The sequence below is a fragment of the Pseudomassariella vexata genome, assembly GCF_002105095.1.
Source record: "Pseudomassariella vexata strain CBS 129021 chromosome Unknown BCR38scaffold_13, whole genome shotgun sequence".
Taxonomy (NCBI): domain Eukaryota; kingdom Fungi; phylum Ascomycota; class Sordariomycetes; order Amphisphaeriales; family Pseudomassariaceae; genus Pseudomassariella; species Pseudomassariella vexata.
In genome coordinates this window covers 772764-794857 of record NW_024467968.1, presented here as the reverse complement: position 1 = coordinate 794857, position 22094 = coordinate 772764, and the positions used below count along the sequence as shown (strand labels likewise).

At 48.3% G+C, this 22094-nt stretch overlaps 4 protein-coding genes across 4 annotated transcripts; 3 read left to right on the top strand and 1 right to left on the bottom strand.

The window, feature by feature from the left end:
- Nucleotides 1-1403: 1403 nt before the first annotated feature.
- Nucleotides 1404-2085, top strand: BCR38DRAFT_412660 (glycolipid transfer protein domain-containing protein; the record flags this gene model as incomplete). Its single annotated transcript, XM_040858725.1, has 2 exons — nucleotides 1404-1720; nucleotides 1794-2085. The coding sequence occupies 2 exons, from the start codon at nucleotides 1404-1406 to the stop codon at nucleotides 2083-2085; spliced, it is 609 nt and encodes a 202-aa protein (XP_040712235.1).
- Nucleotides 2086-2588: 503 nt separating this feature from the next.
- Nucleotides 2589-4506, bottom strand: BCR38DRAFT_351025 (multicopper oxidase; the record flags this gene model as incomplete). The annotated part of the gene is made up of 5 exons (XM_040856618.1): nucleotides 2589-2835; nucleotides 2964-3934; nucleotides 3991-4044; nucleotides 4105-4330; nucleotides 4397-4506. The coding sequence occupies 5 exons, from the start codon at nucleotides 4504-4506 to the stop codon at nucleotides 2589-2591; spliced, it is 1608 nt and encodes a 535-aa protein (XP_040712234.1).
- Nucleotides 4507-12278: 7772 nt separating this feature from the next.
- On the top strand, nucleotides 12279-14116 carry BCR38DRAFT_460326 (major facilitator superfamily transporter; the record flags this gene model as incomplete). Its single annotated transcript, XM_040862400.1, has 4 exons — nucleotides 12279-12410; nucleotides 12466-12779; nucleotides 12851-13286; nucleotides 13337-14116. The coding sequence occupies 4 exons, from the start codon at nucleotides 12279-12281 to the stop codon at nucleotides 14114-14116; spliced, it is 1662 nt and encodes a 553-aa protein (XP_040712233.1).
- Nucleotides 14117-14896: 780 nt separating this feature from the next.
- On the top strand, nucleotides 14897-15449 carry BCR38DRAFT_350912 (uncharacterized protein; the record flags this gene model as incomplete). The annotated part of the gene is made up of 2 exons (XM_040856611.1): nucleotides 14897-14948; nucleotides 15004-15449. Coding segments are annotated over 2 exons (498 nt in total), but the record flags the coding sequence as incomplete, so codon positions are not given.
- Nucleotides 15450-22094: the final 6645 nt, after the last annotated feature.

The following is a 22094-nucleotide window of genomic DNA, read 5'->3' as shown; positions in this document are numbered from 1 at the left end:
CCCCTGCTATCCCAGATTGGTGGACAACTTCTCGTGCCTGAATATCACTCGCTGTTATCTCTATGTCGAGCCGTTGGCCGTGACCTAAGATGAATTGACAGGGGAGAAATCCCAGCCTTATGAAGAACATTCGTGTCGTGCCATTGCTGGTGATGTTGCTGAACTGGGTGCTGCGACTGCAGCTTGGGCCCTCGTTCGTTGGTCCAGCTCCAGCTCGGCGCGGGGTGATTCGGTGACATCACAGAGCTTTAGCGCCGAATTTAACTCGATGGTGATCGAGGACGGCCCAGAATCGATTAAGCTTAGGAAAACCTGATTGACACCAGGAATGATAGATTGATGGCGCGATATTCTATGAATAGGCGACCTTGCCGAGATCCGTTCCTGGTAATTGACCTCGTGCTTTCTTATCAGTAGGGATCAGAATCACAAAATGGACTCTCAGTCCTGCATTTCTTCCGAAAATGCCGTATCCCCGGGCCGCTTTGGGCTTCGAAGTGCTTTCTGGGCTAGATGGACGTTACAACAGCAGCCTTAGCACACACATTGTTCACTAGTGTACGAGTGCCCATCTGCTGGACATCCAGTCTCCGCTCTCCAAATTGAAGCTAGGGTGCTGCATCCATCAGCGTGGCTTACCTGGGCCTAGGGTGTTCACCTTTGCGGTATGTAGCATCTTGTGATATGAACAAGACGGGAAACTGAATGGAAACCATGAAGAGAGACAATCGATGACTAACGGAGAATACTGTTTCGCGTTCTAAGGGTGAGAGATCGAAATACTGTGTCTGACGTCTGTTGCGTTTGATGATTGAACTCCAGAACCCAAAGGATATCCATAGTGAGTGACATGATGATCCGCAACGTGTTAAACTAGAGGTCTCCCCACTACACGACGAGCACGCCACAGTGGCTGACCAGATTCAACTCTTCCAGGATTTGTGGCAAACTTCCGAATTGTATTTGTCAATTGGACAAACATATTTCGCGAGGTAATGCTTTGAATAAAAGAGTTTCGGGTATGTAATTAATTTATACGTGTTTTAATATCCTTCACCAGGTGAAAAATATTGTGTTATTCCAGTGAATGATCCCACCACGTCTTATTCTCAACTGGCTGGAACACAGTGAAACAACCATGTGGCTAGCGGACTATCCTTACTCCACCGACTTTGACCCCTCGATTCGCGCGGGACACGCACTCGGAAGGCATGATGCCCCTCAAGGGAGCTAGACCACGTAGACCCCTATTGACCGCCATCTCCAAGCTCAAGCTATTTCCTTTCCTTTTGCTCAATAACTAGGTTTCCTTGATCGGATCTTCTTAGACTCTCTCCCATACTTCTTGGCTATCTCCCATTTCCACCTCAATCCATCCAAAACCTCAACACATCACCACCGCCATGTCTGCCCCATCATTCCCCCCGGGAGGTACTCTTCTCGACACCTTCAAGAAGTCCTTCATCGACGTGCCCGTGGACGCCAACAAGGACAATGCCATCTCGACCACCGAATTCCTTGAGGCCGCCGAGTCCCTGACTACCATCTTCGACGCCCTGGGCTCGACTGCCTTCTCCCCCGTCAAGTCGGACATGCTCGGCAACGTCAAGAAAATCCGTGACCGTCTATTGGAGGCCCCCGCCGACTCGGCGACACTCCAAGATCTCGTCAAGAACGACTCCAAGGGCAACGCCGTCGAAGCGCTTGCGTGGTTGAACCGGTAAGACGTCTGCTTTTTGGTCAATGTTCCTCATCCGATCTCTGAGCCCGATCTAATTCATATCTGTATTCAGTGGCCTTGACTTCACATGCAAGGCATTGAGCAAGAACGTCGCCAACGCCAACGAGGAGCTGTCCGATTCCTTCCGCGAGGCCTACGGGCAAACCCTCAAGCCCTACCACGGCATGCTCGTCAAGCCAGTCTTTTCTTTAGCCATGAGCGCCTGCCCATACCGGAAGGTGTTCTACGAGAAGCTGGGAGATGACACGGACAAGGTGCAAAACGAGCTCCGACCGTACCTGGCGTCGTTGGAGAAGATAGTCTCCCTCGTCAAGGGATTCCTACCCACCAAGTACACCAAGTAGGTGTTAAAATTGTGTAAGAAGAAAATGATGTGACCCACTGCATTGGAGGTACACATGAGGAATCTGTAGGAACGCTCGAGTAACCTCGAGTGGTTATTACAGGTTTATTCCACAATGGTACACTGCCAAGGTCTGATGAGAAATACACAAGGGCATACAACGGTATACGTTGTACCATTGGGATGTTCATCTCGTAACAGATCAAATGCTGAAGATTTTGAGATACAAGTTACGCATATCGCCCACCCCAAGTTGCCAACATAGTAGGTAGTGAGGCACAAAATCAATAAAAAAGAACTCAAATCTAACATTGCTCTATTATACCATGTTTCCTCGACCCCTTCACCATGAATTACATATGGTACGCAAACATTAGCACAATCTAGGCAAGAAATCTACCTTCTAATCTTCTTAAAATTACATATTCCTCCATCTCAGGTTGCTTGTAGTTCTGCTGCCCTCGCCCTCGTCGTACCCTCTACCGATATCGTAAAGCTTATGATTCATCTCGTTGACTCGTCGATGTTGCTGTATGGTTTCAAAGAAGCCATGAACTGAACCTTGGCCTCAACAGCGTCTGGCGTATAGTCCTCGGCTCTCACCGTCTTCGCTCTCCACCTAGGCTCCATGGGATCTTCGAAACTTGTCTCATTATACCCCAGATCGGCCAGCACCGTCACATTGAACACCGCCATCATCTCGTGATCCTCGTGTACCAAGTTATGACAGTGGAACATGTACAAGCCATCCCTGTCATTTTGTCAGCAACTGCTCTGATGATTGAATCGCGTCTCACAAGTGAGACGAGTCAAGATATCTCAGTATCTATCCCTAAAGCATGTCGACCAAATGGGGAAAGGACTACTAGGGTTACTCACCAGGGTCCATACTGCGCCTCGACCGTCACAACCTCACCCCTATCGAGCCAAACCGTGTCCTTCAGCCCAAGCGCTTCGTAATTCTGCACCCCTCGTCTCCCACCCTGTCGACTCAAAATCTTAAAGTCAACCAAGTGGACATGAACAGGATGAGTAGCATCAATGCCATGATTCGCCAACTCCCAGACCTCGATCGTGCCCCGGGGAGGCCTAGCCAGCACCCGATGAGCCACATCGCTGAACACGACTCCATTGATGACCCACTCGTTCTGTCTGAAAAACGCAAACTGCTGATCGATCTGGCTATGGTCAGGAAGCGCAGGAATATCGCGCAGCTGCTCTGGCACCGTCGTATTATCCGCGACGGACTGTTCAGATACCACGAACCGCATCACCTGGTCCGTGTATTTGTAGGCCTCACCATCACCCATTAACTCGTCATTGCGAAGTGTAATATTGTGACCCTTGAAGATGCTGAAGTCGATGACGACGTCCCAGCGCTCGGCCATGGAGAGGGCTACTTGGTCTGATGTTGCTGGGGAAGACAGCAGGCCGGAATCGGAGGCAATGACCTGAAAGGGAATTTTGTTGCTGGAAGATTGATCATCGGAGAAATAGAGCGCGAAAGTGCGCGAGACGGCTGCGTTGAGGAGGCGAAGACGGTATTTGCGTGGTTCGACGTTGAAAAAGGGCCATGGTTGGCCATTGACTTGGATTATGTCGCCCCAAAGGCTTTCCCTCTCATCTGCGGGTGAATCCAGAGAGGCGTCTTGATTGTACTGCTTTGAGGTAATGATAATGGGTATGTCGTTACTGCCGTAAATATCGGGTAGGCCCAGGGCATCTTCATCGGGGTCGTGGATGATGTACATTCCCGCTTGACCGAAGTAGACGTTCACTGCAGTTTGTCCTTCGGCATGGTCATGATACCAAAATGTGCGGGCGCTTTGATGATTGCCGTAATAGTAATCCTGGTATACGTCAGCATGATGCAGGTCAGGGACTGTGGAGGTCGATGAACATGAACCTTGTACTGGCCGGTTTCAATAATATCCTTAGCCCAGCCGTCCCATGGCGCTCTCTAATTATGTAAATTAGATTAATACTGAAATGCTTTTTTTCTAAATGGGATATGACTTACGGTAGGGCTCCCATGAAGATGCGTGGCGGCAACATTGGGGCTATTATTGGTGATGCGCACTACCGTCTCTCTGTCCCTTTCAATAATGAATGTTTCCCCGACCGCTAAACCGTCATATCCAATCAAGTGTGTAGGCTGATTGTTTGGATATATTTGCTGCTGGAGACTCTGAATGCTGACCTCGTAGTAGTCGATCAGTTCTCCGGTGACGTTGCTGTTGATCCACCTGTTCGTAGGTCAGTTTTGATTTCATCTCTTATTCGTAAGGCACCTTTTCAAAGACAAAACTTACATCTTGGGCTCCTTCACTGATGGTATCGGCAGTGGATACTGATACAGCCATGTGTACGGAAGTCCCGCCCACTCTCTATTGTCTCTGTGGGCTAGCGACCCTGCTTGCATGAGTGACAGGAGCGCGGCCAGATGGCCGACTTTTGCTGTTGCCATTGTCGGTATGAGGAGAGAAAACAGGAGCCAACCCAGAGTCTCGAGTGTCGGTTGATTTCTCCCTGTTGACGATGTTCGACTTCAGGTATCACGATACCCCGCGGACCTAACTTTCTGATTCAATGAGAAAGCTCCTTAGCCGCTTCCCAGAATAAACTTGACCACCGATCGAACGCCAACAATGGTTGACGCGTTTGTGAATGTGGACGTAGACGACGTCCCAACCGAAGCCACAGCACACACTAGATCAGCGACTCTACACTTCTCCTACTCTGCTCCCTTTATGTTGCCGGCATAGTTGCGGCGATGATGTTATAGCAAACCATTGTCCAATATTTGAATGAAGTAGTGACGGTGTTCCGAGTGGCGTTCGACTGCCGACGTTCGCATCCCCATAATTCAAAGTCGCGCAGGATCTAGTGCCGGCACAACTCGCCTTCTGTCAGCAACATGGAAGCCGTCGGATTCAACGTACCCTGCAGCGGTTCGCAGCAAAATGAGAGTATTCTTGAGTAGTGCCTCTCGACTAGATACCAAGGCGTCGCATTAGCTGTCCATTCCGGAAGCGACACTCAAATCGGTAGCAACAAAAGAAAACGGATTCTCAAGGGCGAAACCTAGGGTCGAAGCCGAAGACTACGTATGTATTCCGTGATTTTATTGAAAATAAGTGTACTCAAGCATTCTGCGCTGACAGCTGACGACGCTCCAACTCAATGACAGGGTAAGGGGGTTGCTTGGCGCTACACCACATGTGTGAGGAGTGACTGCGGCCAAGATGAATAATGTGGACCCATCCGATATCTTGGGTCAGTATTAGTAAACAACCCCAAGTCTTATTCTGTAAGCACATCAATATAGCTTGTACTAAGGCGACAGCAACATACTTTCTTTCTGACGCCATGGAGCTGCAATCCTTCCGCCAAAGTTCGGTCTTCGGCATTCGGCACTGACAAATACTAAAAACAGAATGATGTGTGCGTAAGATATGCATTTGGTGAGATATGAACTATACTACTTCTCATTCCGGATAGGAAGCGTGACCGTGTAGGAAGCTCCAGTATTCGATTTCGGCTCATTTTTCTCGCCAAATTCTTCCGGATCATCAATATTCTTCCTCGCAGGCGCCTCCAAGCCTTTATCCACGGTTTTGATAAGAACTCTGCGCTCTCCTCTTTCCTGAGTTTCAACTTCTTGACTCTCCCATGGGAGTGTGTGGTGGATGTGTAGGTGCTGGGAGTCATGCATGAATTCGAGGTAATCTTTGTCTTATACATGGCAGTCTGTCTAAGCATGGCGGGCAACTAAGAATGTGGACGAGATGCTAGTAGGTATGTAGATGAAAGCCGCTACAGGTAGATTGAGAACCAAATCGTCGTTGGGTGCGGTGTGGAAGATAGTGGATCAGCTGAAAATACGGGTATTGTTGCACAGATGAAAATCATGAGAAATCGATGTTGGATGTAGGAGATGGAGGGACGCGGAACGGACTTGCTGGAAGTCGCGCGTGAAAATGGAGAGAGTCCAAAAAAGGTGGTTCAGCTATCGGTTCCAAGTAACCAATGTAGGAGCAGCCGAAGGATGCAATTTGTTTAGCGAACTTGAGGCAATATTCCACAAGGTCATCGATCTCTCTGCTTGCCCTGGCCGGTCTGCTAAGTACTCGTAAACCTGAGGGCATTTCCAGCCAAGAGTAAGTGGCCAATCATGCCCAAGGCTGTGAAACAAGTATAGGTTTATGGAACGGAGTATTGTGTTCATCGGCCTCAACGAAACCATTGGTTATAGCCCACCGAGACACGTCAATTCGGTGAGCCACACCCTATGGCATGAGAAAATTTGGTTCATTTAGGATTTATTAATCCTTGTTTGGATCTGACCAATTGGCATGGTCGTTTCGCAAACGGCAGTGAGGGAATAAGAATCATTCCACCTCTTCCGCCCACTGCGGCCGAGAACATATTCCAATTATCACTACCATTGTGAAAAAGCATTGTATCCAACTTATTTCATCTTGAGATCAAATTCTGGCAACCGGCTTCCGCACATCGCAATCATCGTGAGATAGTACCCTATCATTGTCTCCCAAAAGCCTTCCAACAATCCATAAGAACCCAGCTCATATTGCTTTCCTATAGAATCAAGTATTGGACTATTAGCAGCAGCACATATCGCGAATGTAAGGTCAGGACAACGTGTTTCAACACATAGACGAGAACAAGGCTAATAACCAAGCTATTTGTATGCACGAACCAATTCAAGGAAATTTCAGTAAGCATATCAACACAGACAGGAAAGCAACCAAGTATATATTGTGTATTATCAACCCACAAGATGGCTGTAATATGTTTAGATAAATTGAACCGATCCTTACATATCAAACCTGAAGCTCCCAACCCTCGCCCGGAAGAGCGTCACGCAGTCTTGCACGGTGTATTGTAGTTATTTAGCTGGCTTGGGGTGAACAGATCGTATAGCAGATCGAATGGCAGCTGAGAACTGGTCCACTAAAAGTCGGGCCGAGGTGAGTTGAAAAGAATATAAATGATCAAATTGAGTTGTGGTGGACATGGTTGTATTTCTATCGCATACAAGCTGTTAATATTGGTGAAGTTATTTGTTGCGCTGCGTTCACCGCCCACCATCGTTGATGGAAAAAGCCAACATTGCCTGTCTTCCCCAGACAGTCAGGGGCTGACCGTCGACTAATACAAACAGGGATCAACGAACGACTACACTGCTGAGGTAAGCATTAAGTCCACCACCCATCTGTGGCCACCCATTTAACGGCCCACTCCACGAGACGACGCCACCCTACACTCTCCTACTACTACAGGTATCACGGCATATTTTTATTGGCGTACTTAATAGAAGGGTATAGCGCTAGTTATCTAGAATTCACTATATGCCGCGTAGTACCTACACTACTACCTCGCTAGCGATCATACTAGAGAGGAGATGAATAAGCGGTGCTAATGGTGTCCCCATACCTCATTCAATCCCTACATGCCATCCAACTTCTGAGGTCGGCATTGTCAAACCAATCTGCCTCGGTATGACGAGCATGGCGGCCATGAATGTTAAGCTCGCTGCAGGTCAACATTCCAAATATTCTCCAACCAGATCACGACGCAAAGACATAACCGAGTGGGTGGTGGACTAGAAGGCCGATGCAAGCTACCCACAAGTGAGATACTAGAGCGGAACCTTTCGCACATTCGTCGTGTGCCTCCACTGCTTCTTCCAAGTCTACCACTTCCCTGCGGGCCAGATAATTCTGCCCGGCAGCAGAGACAACAACACCCTGTGGCAAGCGTTATCCCGCACGCTGCCATCCTACCCACCTCTGGAAGATGTACCAGGCTAGAACTCGTCAAATTGGAAACCATTGTTACCGATCGGGAAGAAATTCTGTTTGAGTGTGCCTCTGGGAACCCAGATCATCGTTGACGCCTGGACATATTGGTAACTTGTTACAATACACGTGAAGAAATATTTTGAGACTTGGTCAAGTTTCACGGCGTAAGTACAGCAGTCGGCGTCACAGATGAATTTAGTGAGCTTCCTCATCACATCTGAAAATTTCTTTTCTATGGTAAGCGCAACCGGGTGCATGTTCGCTGTGTATATAGCAACCGCCATCATTTTGATGATTCTCGACTAGTTTCTTCGCACCGTCGCATTATTTATTCGTCATACTCTTCACCTTCATTCGCCGAATGAATAAGGCTAGGAGGATGAATGCAAGACCCGACTTGTTGAATACCAACTTTAAATCACCCAAAACAAAAGTTGGAGTATAGGTGGGATTCGGGAAGATACGAGACTTAATATTACAGCATCACACTCAACGAGTAATCTTCCCTGATCCTGATTAAGGTATTCATGCGATGATGAAGCTATACAGAAAAGATGCAGCTTCCATCACCCAGCATCGACTTCCGAACGTGCGGTCCTCCTTCCTGTCCACCAAGAACTAGTCTATGCACATAAGGCCAACCAAGGAGGCACGTCTTCGCAGCAACCGCAAGCGCCTTAGCAGGATTGACGACTCACTGAACCCCAGAATCGAAAGAATATGTCCCGCATGTCGTCAACCGCATCGACAATACGAGACGTAGACCCCAGCATGCTGACATCTCCTTCTACCTGCTACCCCAATGGGCTTATTTGCATCTGCCACACTCTGGATGCTGTTGAAGACAATCGGGCCTTTCCAGTGCTCCTGAGGAATTTGATGCATTCCCAGTCGTGGTTCTGCCCTGAGAAGACAGTACCAGGATATTTAGCAGTGGCCACTCCCGCGTTTGCTTCGAATTTCCAACCATAGTTGTTAGTCAGCGCGAAAGACAGGGTCGGTTAGACTTCTTCGACGCCCACTTTGTCTGATCCAAGGAAGAGGTTGTACCTATGCAGCATCAGCAAGAAGCCACCCAAACCATCTTCTGGTAGTCTCCATCCCAGAATATACACATCGGGCGTAACAGACAAGGCAGAAAATCCCGCTTTTCTCCGCTCTATTGGGAATCGAAACCCATCTCACCTTCGGGATCGAATATCTTCTAAGAAGTCGTTGCGGCAGGATGAACCATTTTTTTTGAAGGCTTCCCGGATTTTGCGGTTGGCGAGGTGTTTCCAGTTGGCCGTTTTGAAGGTGAACGGGGGACGCTGATATTGTACACCCTGTTGGTAGATTTCAACTTCGTAGTCTGAGGTTTGGATCACGGGTTTGCTCCATATTTGGTCGTTTGCCGGGATGTTGGATGATATTCAGGCGTTGGTGGACAACGCCACCTTGGTTTGCTGTGACCTTGAAGTTTCAGTCAGTCCAAGTCAGTCTCAGTCAGTCTCGTAGGTATCTAAAGTCATTTCAGCGTGATGTAAAAGTGGAAGGCTTTTTGCAGAGCATAGTTGAAGAAATTTTAGAGTTAACTTATTCAACGCTCGCACATCACGGCGGTGTATGCGGCCTTGTATATCATGTTTTGTACTTGATCAACTTCGCTGCACGGGCTAACGTCATGGAATTCAATTGTCCCGCCGAATAAACCATGTTTTCACTTCTCATATTTTGACAGCAACATGTTGACATTTGCTTCGAGGAAACACAGTTTTGAAAGACGAACAACTTGCTTTTCAATTTTGAGCTGCAGAGCGGATAACCTAGTGACAGGAATCGGACGGACGGCGAACGTTGGACCAATTATACGTCACCGTGCTCTCTCCGATCATGTATTTCTAAGCGCCAATGTTCACTTATGGAATACAATAGTACGTAAGTGAACAGCTGTTGTCCAGACAAGCTTTTGTGTGCGGGTCTGTTGCGCTTATTTCTTGCATTTCATATCCCGAAAACCCAACACATCGATGGTACTCCTTCACGCCCCACTCTTGCTAGTTCTCCAATTCCCATGCCCGGTGCGTACCTCATATGTAAAATACAAACACTAATAATCCCTTTCAAATTTCCAATTAGTCGCTGAGACCTCCTCCTTGGTACTTAAGTAAACAGACTTGCTTCAAGCTAGAAACTTCGGGAGCGATATAGACCATGAACGACGCCAGATCTCAACAGCACGCAAAAACCAGGTCCAGACAAGATATTCATCCGGTAGTTTTCGGGTCTTACCTCGATACCAGTATACACCGGGCCGAGGTTGACTGGTCCGATCGCCGAGGTAGGGGTATACCGCCAGGTCCGATATTTTCGTCCCAAAATGCATGTCAGCAGGGGTCCGATGATGGACGCACACTTGAGCAAACGAACTTTGATCCGGTTCTGGTATTTCGGGCCCGACTGAATGGGATTTCGCAATGTAACCTTACAAAAGTCGGCTATTCATAAACTGTAAAGTTGTCGAATTTGGTGAGGATTAGTGCGTGCAGGAGTGCGTTCAGTCTCTCGGTGATGACATTAAGTGTGTGTGAGATACATAGAGTCTGCTCATTTTCTTCTGAAGGCAAGTTATCGGTGACGTAACCAAGTGTATATAGGAATGCGTTATGTTAAACTTATAGAACTCGATCATCTATAACGAGTAGTCGCTTAAAGGATGTTGAGGGTTTCTGTAAATTTGAAATTCATGTGAAATACAGAGAATGGTTGTTGTTCCCCGTGATGTCCGGAGCAGGCGAATCATCCTCATTCCAATGCCTTCGTTTCAGTTGAGTGTGCTTTAGATGCTGGGCCGCTCACGATCTGGACCACTCGAGTTCACGTGTGTGCAACTTCTATATCCCACGAAACATCTATGTCACGTGCCTCAGATTTTCACGTTCTATTATATGGATCGGATTCAATAAGTTGTCCGTTCCGATATGTTTGTGCTTTGCTTCAGCTTGAACATACCAACAAGCTCATGCTGTCAAATACAATTCAGATTCAGTTTTTATTTCTACCCTTGCATGAATTCATGCCAGATCCAATCACAGCATCTCCTCGATGGCTGGCGCGGTTATCAAGGTCGACCTCATCAATATTATCACTGGTACTAGAAGGCCAATTTGGAACCGGCTTTCTGGAAACAACATTTGGATTTCCCGGGCTGTAAACAAGCATTTAACTAACGCTCATCGGTTAGTCGGCCACGGACTTCGTGAACCAGCGCTTGCCAAATAAGCGCCAACGTGACATCCACAAACGGAAAGTGGCGCCCGGACATCGCTCTAGAGTGCAGATAGCAACTGCCCTGTTTGGTGAAGCGCCAATATCGAAACCTCGCTGTCCATCCCGAGGAGGTGGTATCTATACGATAAGGTGTAAACTGGATGACTGGAAGCCTAGATCTGGTGGACACGGTAATGGAACTCAAAACTAGCTTCGCCCGCACCGGCCAGGCCCATGAGAATCATGAGAAGGATATGATAGACTCTCTTCAAAGAGAAACAAGCACGTGCAAACTATTGAAAATGTTGAGTTTCCTTGTTAGACTTTGGAACGAACAGTGACCTTCCCGGGAGGTCTGATGCAAGGTTATATTCATGGTATAATTTGGCACGACTTCCCTCGCACGGCCCGTAGTCTTGGCTGAGAAGGACTCTGATTCCACGAATCTAATACCATTCGTTTTAAATTGGCCTGGCCTGAGACAGTTCAAGGATCAGTTGAGATGACTTCAACTTCAGAAACGTGCACAACCAACTCACTATCTGAGGACAACCTCTTGACTGACGCCTCAAGTATCAGTACGGGCAACGCTGCCGAGGTGACGCTGAAGAATGAAGAGAAAAATGCTGGCGCAGCCCCGCATTTCATGACAGCACCGGATTTTGAGACAGATCTCAGAACCCCGAAAGCTGCAATGGAGGATGCAAGTGGCTTGGCTACGAATAAAGGAATCCAAGCGATCGAAACGGAGACTCAGACCCCGACCCAGGACAGTGCAAAATCGGATATTAGGGTCGAGACAGAACGAGACGCGCCAGTTAATTCGGAAATAGACTTAGTAGCATCCTCAGATGTCGAAGCAGTCTTAGCCTACAACAATGAGACCTTCGCCGACGATACCTCTTCAATTCGCAGCAAGGACACCGCAGTGTACGTGGGTGATCACATCGTCGAGATGCGTCGTTCCCACTCCGCCAACGGTCTCTCGAGAGCTCAGCGTCTGGAGACAGCACCCGCTGCTGGCAAAGCCGACGTTGAAGCAGGCGCATCATCAACGCCGGGCAACCTCAGCGGCAGTACCTTCACGGTTGGGAGCACGCCGGAGCCTGAGAAGAGTGACATGGAAGCGGGCGCATCTACCCAGATGACAGACTGGAGTCCCACAAACCACCAATTACTGATCATGATCACGCTATCGATCATTTCGCTGATGGTTGCTCTCGATGCCTGTATCATCGTGACTTCTTTGAGTGTAAGCCAGACCTCTCGCACTCGGACTTTTCCCGCACCCTGACTTTCAAATATAGGCCATCGTGATCGATATGAACGGAAACACAACGCAAGGGTTCTGGGTGGGGACTTCCTACCTCCTTGCGAACGCCGTTATGATGCCCTTCATTGCAGCCATCAGCGATATTTTTGGCCGTCCCATCTGCCTCATCGCATCTTTGATCTGCTTTACGATTGGCACATTGCTGTGCTGTCTTGCGCATAGCATCGGAATTCTCTTGGCTGGAAGATCTCTCCAGGGTGTAGGAGGTGGTGGCATCATTGTCCTGAGTCTGGTCATTTTCACGGATATCGTTCCGTTGAGAGTCCGACCAAAATGGTATGGAACAGTGTAAGTCTTGAGCAGTTCAAATTCCAGTGCGCAACATCAGATATCGACGCTGACACACCTCGTTTGCTCAGTCTCGGAGCGTGGGCCTTGGGAAACTGTCTCGGACCCATTCTGGGCGGAGTGATTGTCGAGCATACCACGTGGAGATGGATCTTTTATATTATGTTCCCGTTTTGTGCATTCGGGCTTATCAGCATCCCATGCCTCTTGACACTTCAACCTCGCACTGCGACCCTGGGTGAGAAGTTAGCTCGGGTTGATTGGCTCGGTGGTCTCCTCTTTATCTCATCAGCAACCTCCTTTCTCATCGCCATCTCATGGGGCGGAAGTCAATTCGATTGGAACAGCGCCGCAACTCTAGTGCCCCTGTGTCTTGGTGTGGCCGGCTTGGCAGCAGCGTTTGTGTACGAGGCTTGTGTCGCAAAGCAGCCGTTCCTTCGCCGTAGTCTCTTCTGGAGACTCAGCTCAACCGCCACGTACTTCTGCGGTTCCATGCAGGGCCTAGTTGTGGGAGAACTCCACTTAATGCATAACGTTCATACGCTGACAATTTTCAGATTTATGGCCAGCTCTACTATGGGCCTTTCTATTTCCTCTCGGTCAAAGGATTCAGGCCAGTTCACACTGGAATTGCCCTTTTCCCGGTGATGTTCACCTTGGTACCTGGGTCTATCGTGACTGGCGCCATTGTGACGAGGTGCAACAACTACCGTTGGGCAATCTGGATCGGCTGGACTTTGACGGCAATCGCCTCTGGTTTGATGATTCTCTGGGACGTGGATACGCCCACCGCCCAATGGGCCATCACCATGATCATTCTTGGTTTCGGCCACGGCGCAATTTTGAATGCTCAAAACTTCGCCGCGCAGGCTATGTGTCGGCCGGGGGAGGAGGGATCGGCGGCAGCGATGTACGGCTTCGTACGACAGTTCGGCACGGCCCTTGGTGTTGGCATCGGTGGATCTACTTTCCAGAACGTCATGGCAACGAAACTCAGCTCGGAAGGTCTGCCAAAAAGCATTGCACACAACTCGGAGGCTTTTGTTCCGATCTTAGTGACCTTGTCAGATGATAGTACTGAGAAGAAGGCCATCCTCGATGCCTACGTCAGTGGTTTCCGAGGCGTATATGGCGTCTACGTAGCTATTGCAGGCATTGCGTTCTTCATCAGTTTATTCATTAAGCATCACGACATGAACAAGGTCATTGATACGGAGCATAAGTTGCAAGAGACCCGGGTGTCGCGGCTGTTCGACGGCAGATCGTCCGGAACGCCGCCGAGCCCGGAGCGCCTCAGCGATTCGAACATGGCGGAGAGACGAAGCTGTGGTCCGTGAAACGAAGCGTTCGACGCGAATTGAGATGTAAGCGTGGATAGAAACTATTCTGAGAAAAGAGCATCAGAATGAAATGCGTTTCTCCAGGCCGATCAGAACTATTAGGACGCAGATAATTTCTTGTGTAGGATACCATCATAGACATAGAAGCCAGATCCCTTAACTTAGCTTCCGGAGTAACCATGCGCATATAATAGCTTCTCCCATGTTGGGACAGTCATTATAACCTTTACAAACAGATCCGGCTGGGTTTGCCCTCAAATGTGTCCTAACCCACGCTGCCTTCAGTCTTCGATGGCACGTACCTCGATGCGGATTCACGTCTCAGAACGATCAAGTGACAAGTGCAACAGGACAGAGAACTGATGTAAATGAATTTGGGAATGTGCAACATGTTTTGCTTATATCCAGGTGATGTAAAATTTCGAAGCTGTCCGGTCCAATGGGGAAAGCACGAGCCGCATACGTCATTGCATCGTGAATGGCCGGGGTGAGCTTTCCAAGGCTAAGGTAACCGCCGCACCTGCATTGGAGTGTCCGGTTTTTCCCTCTTGACCCGTCTGATGTCTTGTGTCCCCCATTCATTTGACGATCAACTACAAACATCGTTGTTGCTCTGCCATTGCTGTTATCATTCTCGCCAATCTTGATACAGCTCTAAACAGCTGATACTCTCTAATCAGCATATACATCTCCTCTCGACAGTGAGTTGTGTCGCATCTTCCAGCACCATCTTTATCACCATGTCCGATAGAGAAGCTAAATGTCCAAATAGTGTCTTCATATGCTCAAGTCGCCGCGTCGGGACCCTCGCAGACTCCTGCGGAGGTATGTAATTATCCTGATCAGCAGCTGCCTTTACCCCCCGCCTCTAACTCTAGCTGCAGGCCGCTGCACCCCAACCCCCGAGATCGAGTCCACCGAGTCCGCCAGCACCTCATCCCTCGTTGATGTCGACACAACCTCTGTGCGCACCGTCCCATCCGACTTCATGGAGCAAGACGTCCAGACCGACACACAACAGGCCCGCAAGGACCGTGAAGAAGAAGCTGAGGAGATGGCACGCGCCGAGGCCGATCTGGCCAAGAAAAAGGCCGCTGGCAAGGTGCGCAAGGCAGACAACTTCCTGACCAAATTCTTTGGAAACTTGAGCAACGATGCGAGCACCGCACTGGTGGTTAGCAACTTCGCCGCCCTGGTCGGTCTTAGTGGTTTCTTGAGCTACAAGGCTTATGGTCTGTACGAGCGAGGAAGATTGGGCTGGAAGCACGCTGGTATCGGATTGGGTGTACTAGGTGTTGTTGGAGTGTTTGAGGGAACTCTTGCACAGTAAGCAGGGCCTGTTATCTAGAGCCTCGACTGCTTTGAACGGAAATTGGATGCTGACTATTCTATCTACAGATACCTCCAAAAGGGCAAGAAGAAGCAGTCGTAGGTAGCTGCCTTAGTTGTGCCCAGGGATGCCAAGGCTGCACCCAACTGGATTGAGGCCCAGAAAGTTGAGAGCGACCCTGGGCTATTTCACTGGTGCGGGGAGATGAGGGTGTAATGTTTTTTCCCTATGCGTTCATCACTTAGAGTGCGTGATCTTTGGATTGCGAGCCCTGTAAGGAGTCTCTACTCTTTTATCAGCTGCACTGTCAAGTGTCATAGTTTCGTTTCGGCATGAACATACATTTCGCCATTGAAAGCTATCTACTTCGACGACCATTTCGCTGGCCTGCTCTGCTCCAATTTTATAACGTGCATGGGGCATCCGATTCGCGAATCTATATATCTGAGTGGGATCTTTGACTGACCCACTACGTCCAGACGTTCTAAAATAGTCCGAAGCGGGTCAAGATGAACGGATGTGTTGGCGATCCACTGTGCTATGGATTGGGCCCCGCTGAAGAACATGCGTGGCGGTGAGTTACTGGCACACGTAAGTTGAGTACAACGTCCGCACCCACCGTTACCCTCAAGCCGACTCAATGACTCAATCCTTATGTGGGACTAGCCGGAATTACGAGCCTGCGGTTTGGCGCTGGGTTGCGAAGTTCCATAGCAAAATCCGCTGAAGGTGTACTGAGTGCTAAGCTCTTGTCTAGCTAAGCTGTTGTCGTATTTCTCGCCAACTGTCTTGTGGCTGGTTTCACTTACTGGGTTGGCCCAGGGTGGTGATAGGGACAGTACGCCATGAGGACGGACTGGAGCTCTGACAGGTATTGAAATAGAAAGCGACGTGATGATGGTATTTGTTAACGGCTGCTATTGTATGCACTAGATTTACTGCGATATCTTCAATAGGTAAAGGGGGGCTCCGACTCTGAGAACATCCACAAACTCGTTGGCGGCCATATAAGATGAGGAGACATGCGGGACCAACTTGTGGGAAGATCGTTCATCTTTGCAGTAGTTTTCAAATAGGGGTTATGGCTATGATGTTACCTTCGAGACCATTTCGGTTACTTGTGTTACCCACGAAACAGAGAAGCCAAAATACAAATTGCTATCACAGAACTTTGAGTGGTGATACACCTTGAAGGGGTAAACAAGTCGCACATGCCTGGGATAAGGCTCCCAGGCGACTTCCTGTTGGTCTTGGGACTCGTAGCCAGGTACGTGATCAGACAGAGATAGGCCGATTGAAAGTGCACTCATCAAATCATGCATCATCATATAACAGTCTGGCTGAACGGAGCTAGTATTTCCAACAAAAGTAACTGATGTTGTCGTGTGATCAATTCTACCCCTCAGGTTCGATTCGATAGTGTTTGCTAGATCATGGGAACCATATGGATATCTAATAGGTTCGGTTTTCTTCCTCTTCCACTTCCCTGCCTCATTAGATCGTTTTCACTGTATAATACCCATCTGCTATGTCCAAGCAACTCGACTGTGCTGTTGTGTCCTAGGTATTTTGACTCAAACGAAAGTGTTAAGAAAGTCGGGCACAGGGCTAGCAAACACTAGGCAAGAACTGCCAAAACAAGACTAGACAAGCAGCTCGGGGACCATAGCACCTGATTCATAACAGCCTTTCAGGCTAATTATCGTCGCAGTGATCCAGAAAAACCCGATAACACCTAACCCTTCCAAGCGATCCAGATTATCTCCTCCGGCCCTTAGTCTTAAACATGCAGAACTAAAAGTACTGAGCCCCTGGGGACTACAGATCACGATCATTGTATACCCTCTGGAACTGTTCACTATCTTCATTGCCACGGGCTCGAGCACGGGTATAAACAATAGCAAACCACAATATAGGGAGAGACTCTCCGGCGGCTAGCGACAGAACAGTGTTTATTCACAGCCAAGGCAGGATATACTAACAAACTAGCCTTTTAAACAAGGAACTGAACTATGATACAGCTACGGTCCTATAGGGGTGATAGTCCCTCCCTTCCCCCGTCCCTCCGTCCCCTCGGGTCTGGGCAACCCGCCATGTTAATCCCGTCGATATCCTCCGCTACTACTGTAATGAGTCGTCTACGTTCGCTCCTGGCCCGGCAGGCCGCGGCATTGTCGAGGAATGCGGTACTTACTTCTCAGACGGCGTCGAGACAGAGCCCCAATATTATTATATTGCCACCGAAATGGCCCACCCATTATCGCTCATCAGTCGCTAGATGGGCTTCGATGTTGTGTTGGGCCTAAGACCGCGCTGCGACACGCCGTTTATACTGCCATCGCCGTGGTCCGTCATGGCCGACCAAGGCGTCCTCGATGCGAATGTCTTCGCCATTGATGAGCCCTGTCTGCCGAATACTCTATATTATGACCCGTTCTAGGCTTTGACCTGGACTAGACACCTTTCAGCGTGACTTTAGAGTCTAGATAGTTAATGCTTAGTCGCTGATGTGGGACAACCGGAAGGAGCCTATCTAGCACCTCTTCAGCTCACCCATCATCGCCGTGTTCACGGAAAACTGGTATATGGCTCTGCCAGGGTCGCTGGCGGCTCAGATCCGTAAGTCTCTACCTAAGTGGGCCGACCTCAAGTGCTATGTAGACTGGTATGTTTCACTACCTGCCGAGCTTTTTGTTCGATCTTGCAGGGAGGAACTTCACGATAATTACGTTCAAATGCGCGCTTATGAGGGTTACCGAGTATTTGTGCTCGTTTGGTATTTTCTCGAGTGTGTACGTCTATGAGGATGACAGCCACCTGGGACTAGCAAATTGCTTGTTGATGATTCCACATATCGAGCCCCGTCATAGGGGCCATAGTTTCAAATGCCGGACAGCCCGGCTTGGCTCTACAAGCAGAGGTTACGTGTACTATAATCTGATTGTTAATGTAGTTAGTGTTGCGGAAGAGCAAGATGCTTATACATTATGTTTCTTTTTATCTAGGCCTGTAATCGCTACATTGCAGGAAAGTCTTATGTATTACGTTCTCTTTCCAAACAAAAAGAAAATAAGTACTGATACGAAAGTTATAGAACCTCTACATCTTCCTTTGTGCGAGGGCAGTCGTATTAGCAACCGATATGAGCCTGAACCTTTTGCATAACATAAGCCACGCCTGTATCTTCTTTCTTCAGCTGAATCCCGGGAAGTCGCCACGATTTTCTGTCTTGCATAAATGCTGACACCAACTGCATTTGGCCCATCCTTTGCGAAGCACCCCGAATAACTCATTTCCCAGCCCTGCTCAGGGATTAAATGTCTGTAGGTCCCATTCGTACACGATCTCATATGATAAGGCATCCGTGAATACGGAAACTATTCCAATGAACAGCATATACAATAATACGGTGTTCACATTATATGCAGCGTATGAAGAACCTGCACGAAGGGTTTTCTTTTTCTGAGGGAGTCTCCGTTTACGTAGGCATCTGAAGCAGCCAGTAAAATAGAACATAGGGGGGAAGGGGGTTGGCCGAATTCTGCTCCATAAAAACGGGTTAGCTTTATGGGACCGACAGGAGGATAGAAATAAAACAACCACTTAACTAAAAGTGATTTTTAAGCGTGCGTGTCCTTGTGTGGGTCTAGCAGGGCTGGCAACGTCCAGCTGGTAGGTACCAAATACTAATAGCGTAGGGCCCCCGCCAAATCAACCCACCACAACCCACCAGGTCCGGGTTGATGTTGTCTCCATAGCAAAATACGGGGATTTGGTGGGTGGTGGAAGTGGTTGGTGCGCACTAGGTGGACACGAATTGGGTTAAGCCGACCTTGCCTAGCTGAGGCATATGAGAACAAGATATACCTACTTCCTCCGGCCAAGCAGATGATGGTATATGTCCTGCATGGTACCTCTTGAAAATATAACGAATCTATCATTCGTTGAGGAAGCATTAGAAAAGCTCTTGAACCCTTCATTGTACGGTGAATTCCAGATAGAAACATTTAAATCCCGTTAAGAAGCGATTACCCATATCTAGTCGAGCAAGCTACTGCTTAGTTCCTTCACATCACGCTGACCTGGGATAGGTTGTTGGAACAGGATAGTTTTCCGCAGTATCCCTGCTGCAGGCTTGCAACCCGAACGTGGAGGTTAGCGGCAGAAGCCTCAATGTTTACTTTGGCACTGATGGCTACTGTGTGAAGATTGAGGGCATCGATTAAGTCACCCAACGTTTCTCGGAGGTGATTATGCCGATGGTGTTTCTCACGCGCAGGAACGCAGACCTCCGTTGCCCGTACGCACCAGGTTATAATGTCACCTTTCTGACGTAGGAAAATGGAACCCATTCCAAAGGCTTCGCGATCAACCCCACGATAGAATTTGGTTCAATGCCTAGTACCAGCTTCTTTGGTTGATTCATGTTATCACATCCTGCTATTGTATTAAACTGTCTGGTTACCTTAATTTTCTTGGCTAGAGGATGGCTGGCATCTGCTTCCTTTCTTGACATGTGGTCTTGGTTGACTAATTGCCTAGGTCTCACTACTGACAAGTCGTTCTGCCGCTTAGTCAAGGATATATACCTCCTCCGGAATTATCTTGATTGGTATGAAACGCCTGGCGATGTAAGATACGACGCGATCGCGATCGCGATCATCTTCATGTTCATACTTCAGCTAATCTACATCGGGATGACTCTCTTCATCTGCTGCGTGCGGAGAAAAGAAGCCGAGGCGGACCGACAGAGAAAACAGAGCAAAACACGGCGATGATAAGAAACCCGTATACGGGCAACCGCGATTTTGAAACCGGGGTCAAGCTAGAGCGGCAGGAAAGACAGGACATTCAGGACTAAAAGAAGTGCCCTAAAATCCAGGAGCGAAAACAGGAGAGCTTCCATAATTGACAGAGTGTACGCCGACAACAATAAGTTTCATCCTGATGTGATGCTTCTCAAAACTGTGGTGAATTAGTTGAGTCACGAGAGTTTGTAGGACGCGATGAACAGGTATGGACGGGAAACGATACGAGTTTCATATTGCTTTAGTTGGATTTCGTGACAGATACGGCGTGGAAGAGAAGCTATGTCTGTGAAATGACTTAACATGTGTCATGTTCGTGTTGAATAAGGTAGTCAAAATGTTATCAGGTTGTGTTCACTACTAAAGCTGAATTATCGGAAGAAGTACAGATTGCTAGATACGATAGTCCTTTTAAAGGAATCTCCTTACCATGTCGGTTTCATCTGAACTTGCAAGTCACATTTACCGCCCCATAAAACAGCTTTGCAGGTCATGTCCGTTTAGTTGAGTGAGATCCATGCGACCCTAAAGATCTCTTGGCTCATAGGTTTGGTGTTGCAGCACTTGATTTTAACCACATCCGATATATGGCATTTATGGGAAAGAAATCTGAGGCAATCAATGTCTTCTCTAGGCGAGCCATTTTATGTAAGGGTGAGGCATCGCGAGTCAAAAACACAGCCACCAAACGTGTATAGACATATAAAAGCGGCCTTCTGTGAGCGCGCCCCATTGGCAGAGCTTAATATGATGATCATACATCCAATTCATATTGAAATACAGGTAAAGGAACTTCTAGCCAGCCGGAACTGGCCCTCATAATTACGAATGACTTGTTGTTTGATTCCAACTCACAACTGATAAAGCATCAATAAGCTCCTTTTGATCTCGAAATCCCGCAATGAAGACCAAACTCATTATCCTTGACTTGAAAGCCGCGACAGCTTCTATAGCAACCATAACACAAAGCTTAGGAGCGCGGACGGAGTTAGTCAGGCGCCACGGCGATGGAGACGACCACGACTACTCCCAAACCAACTCGACTACCAGTGAAAGTTCAACCACCACCACTGCAGAGTCAGATGCTGGTGGGGTCAAACTTTACGTCTCTGTAATTATAGCTGGGGTGGCGATAGTAGGTGTCCTTAAGACTTTTTGAAAGGCCAGTCAAAAAACAATCCCAACAAAAGAAGCTTGGAGAAAGGGAGGAATATAAGAGTTTACGTGGCTTCCAGCCTTGGAGAGAACCGATAGAAAATTTCGCGGTGCTGGATTTTATGTCGTTCAAGATCGTGATGAGAATATGCTGTCGATCAACATAAAACTTTTGCTCGTTTCTAGATCGTTTTATCCTTAATAATGACCAATAGTATTAGTACCAGCTTAGAATGGTGTCCGAAATACCAAAATTGACTTAGTTCCACTTAGCCTACAGCAGCCCTGAATGTGCTATACGTCGTATGGTCCTGTTTGCCAGTCTTCGTCGCGGGCATGCCGGAGTCCCGGCAATCGTGGATCCTTGGAACCCCTTTCACCATCGCCTTGCTCATCAATAGACTGCTCCACGTCTGTCTGAGCACAGTGGCCAAAGCTTCCCTGATGCACAGCACTACCATCATATCCAATGACGGAGCTTCATGAGCAAGCCTCATGATGTCCTTGTCCAATTCGGGGAAACCGGCCTTGTTCCAGTTTTAAAAAACACGCCGATAGAAGCGAGGAGGGCAACTCTGCTCCGCTCAACTCAAGCTTCGCCTTGATCACTCAAGCTTTGGCCTCGAATTCTTCGGTTGACGATAAGCGCTCGTAGCGCAGCTTCATGAACTCGGGTATGGCA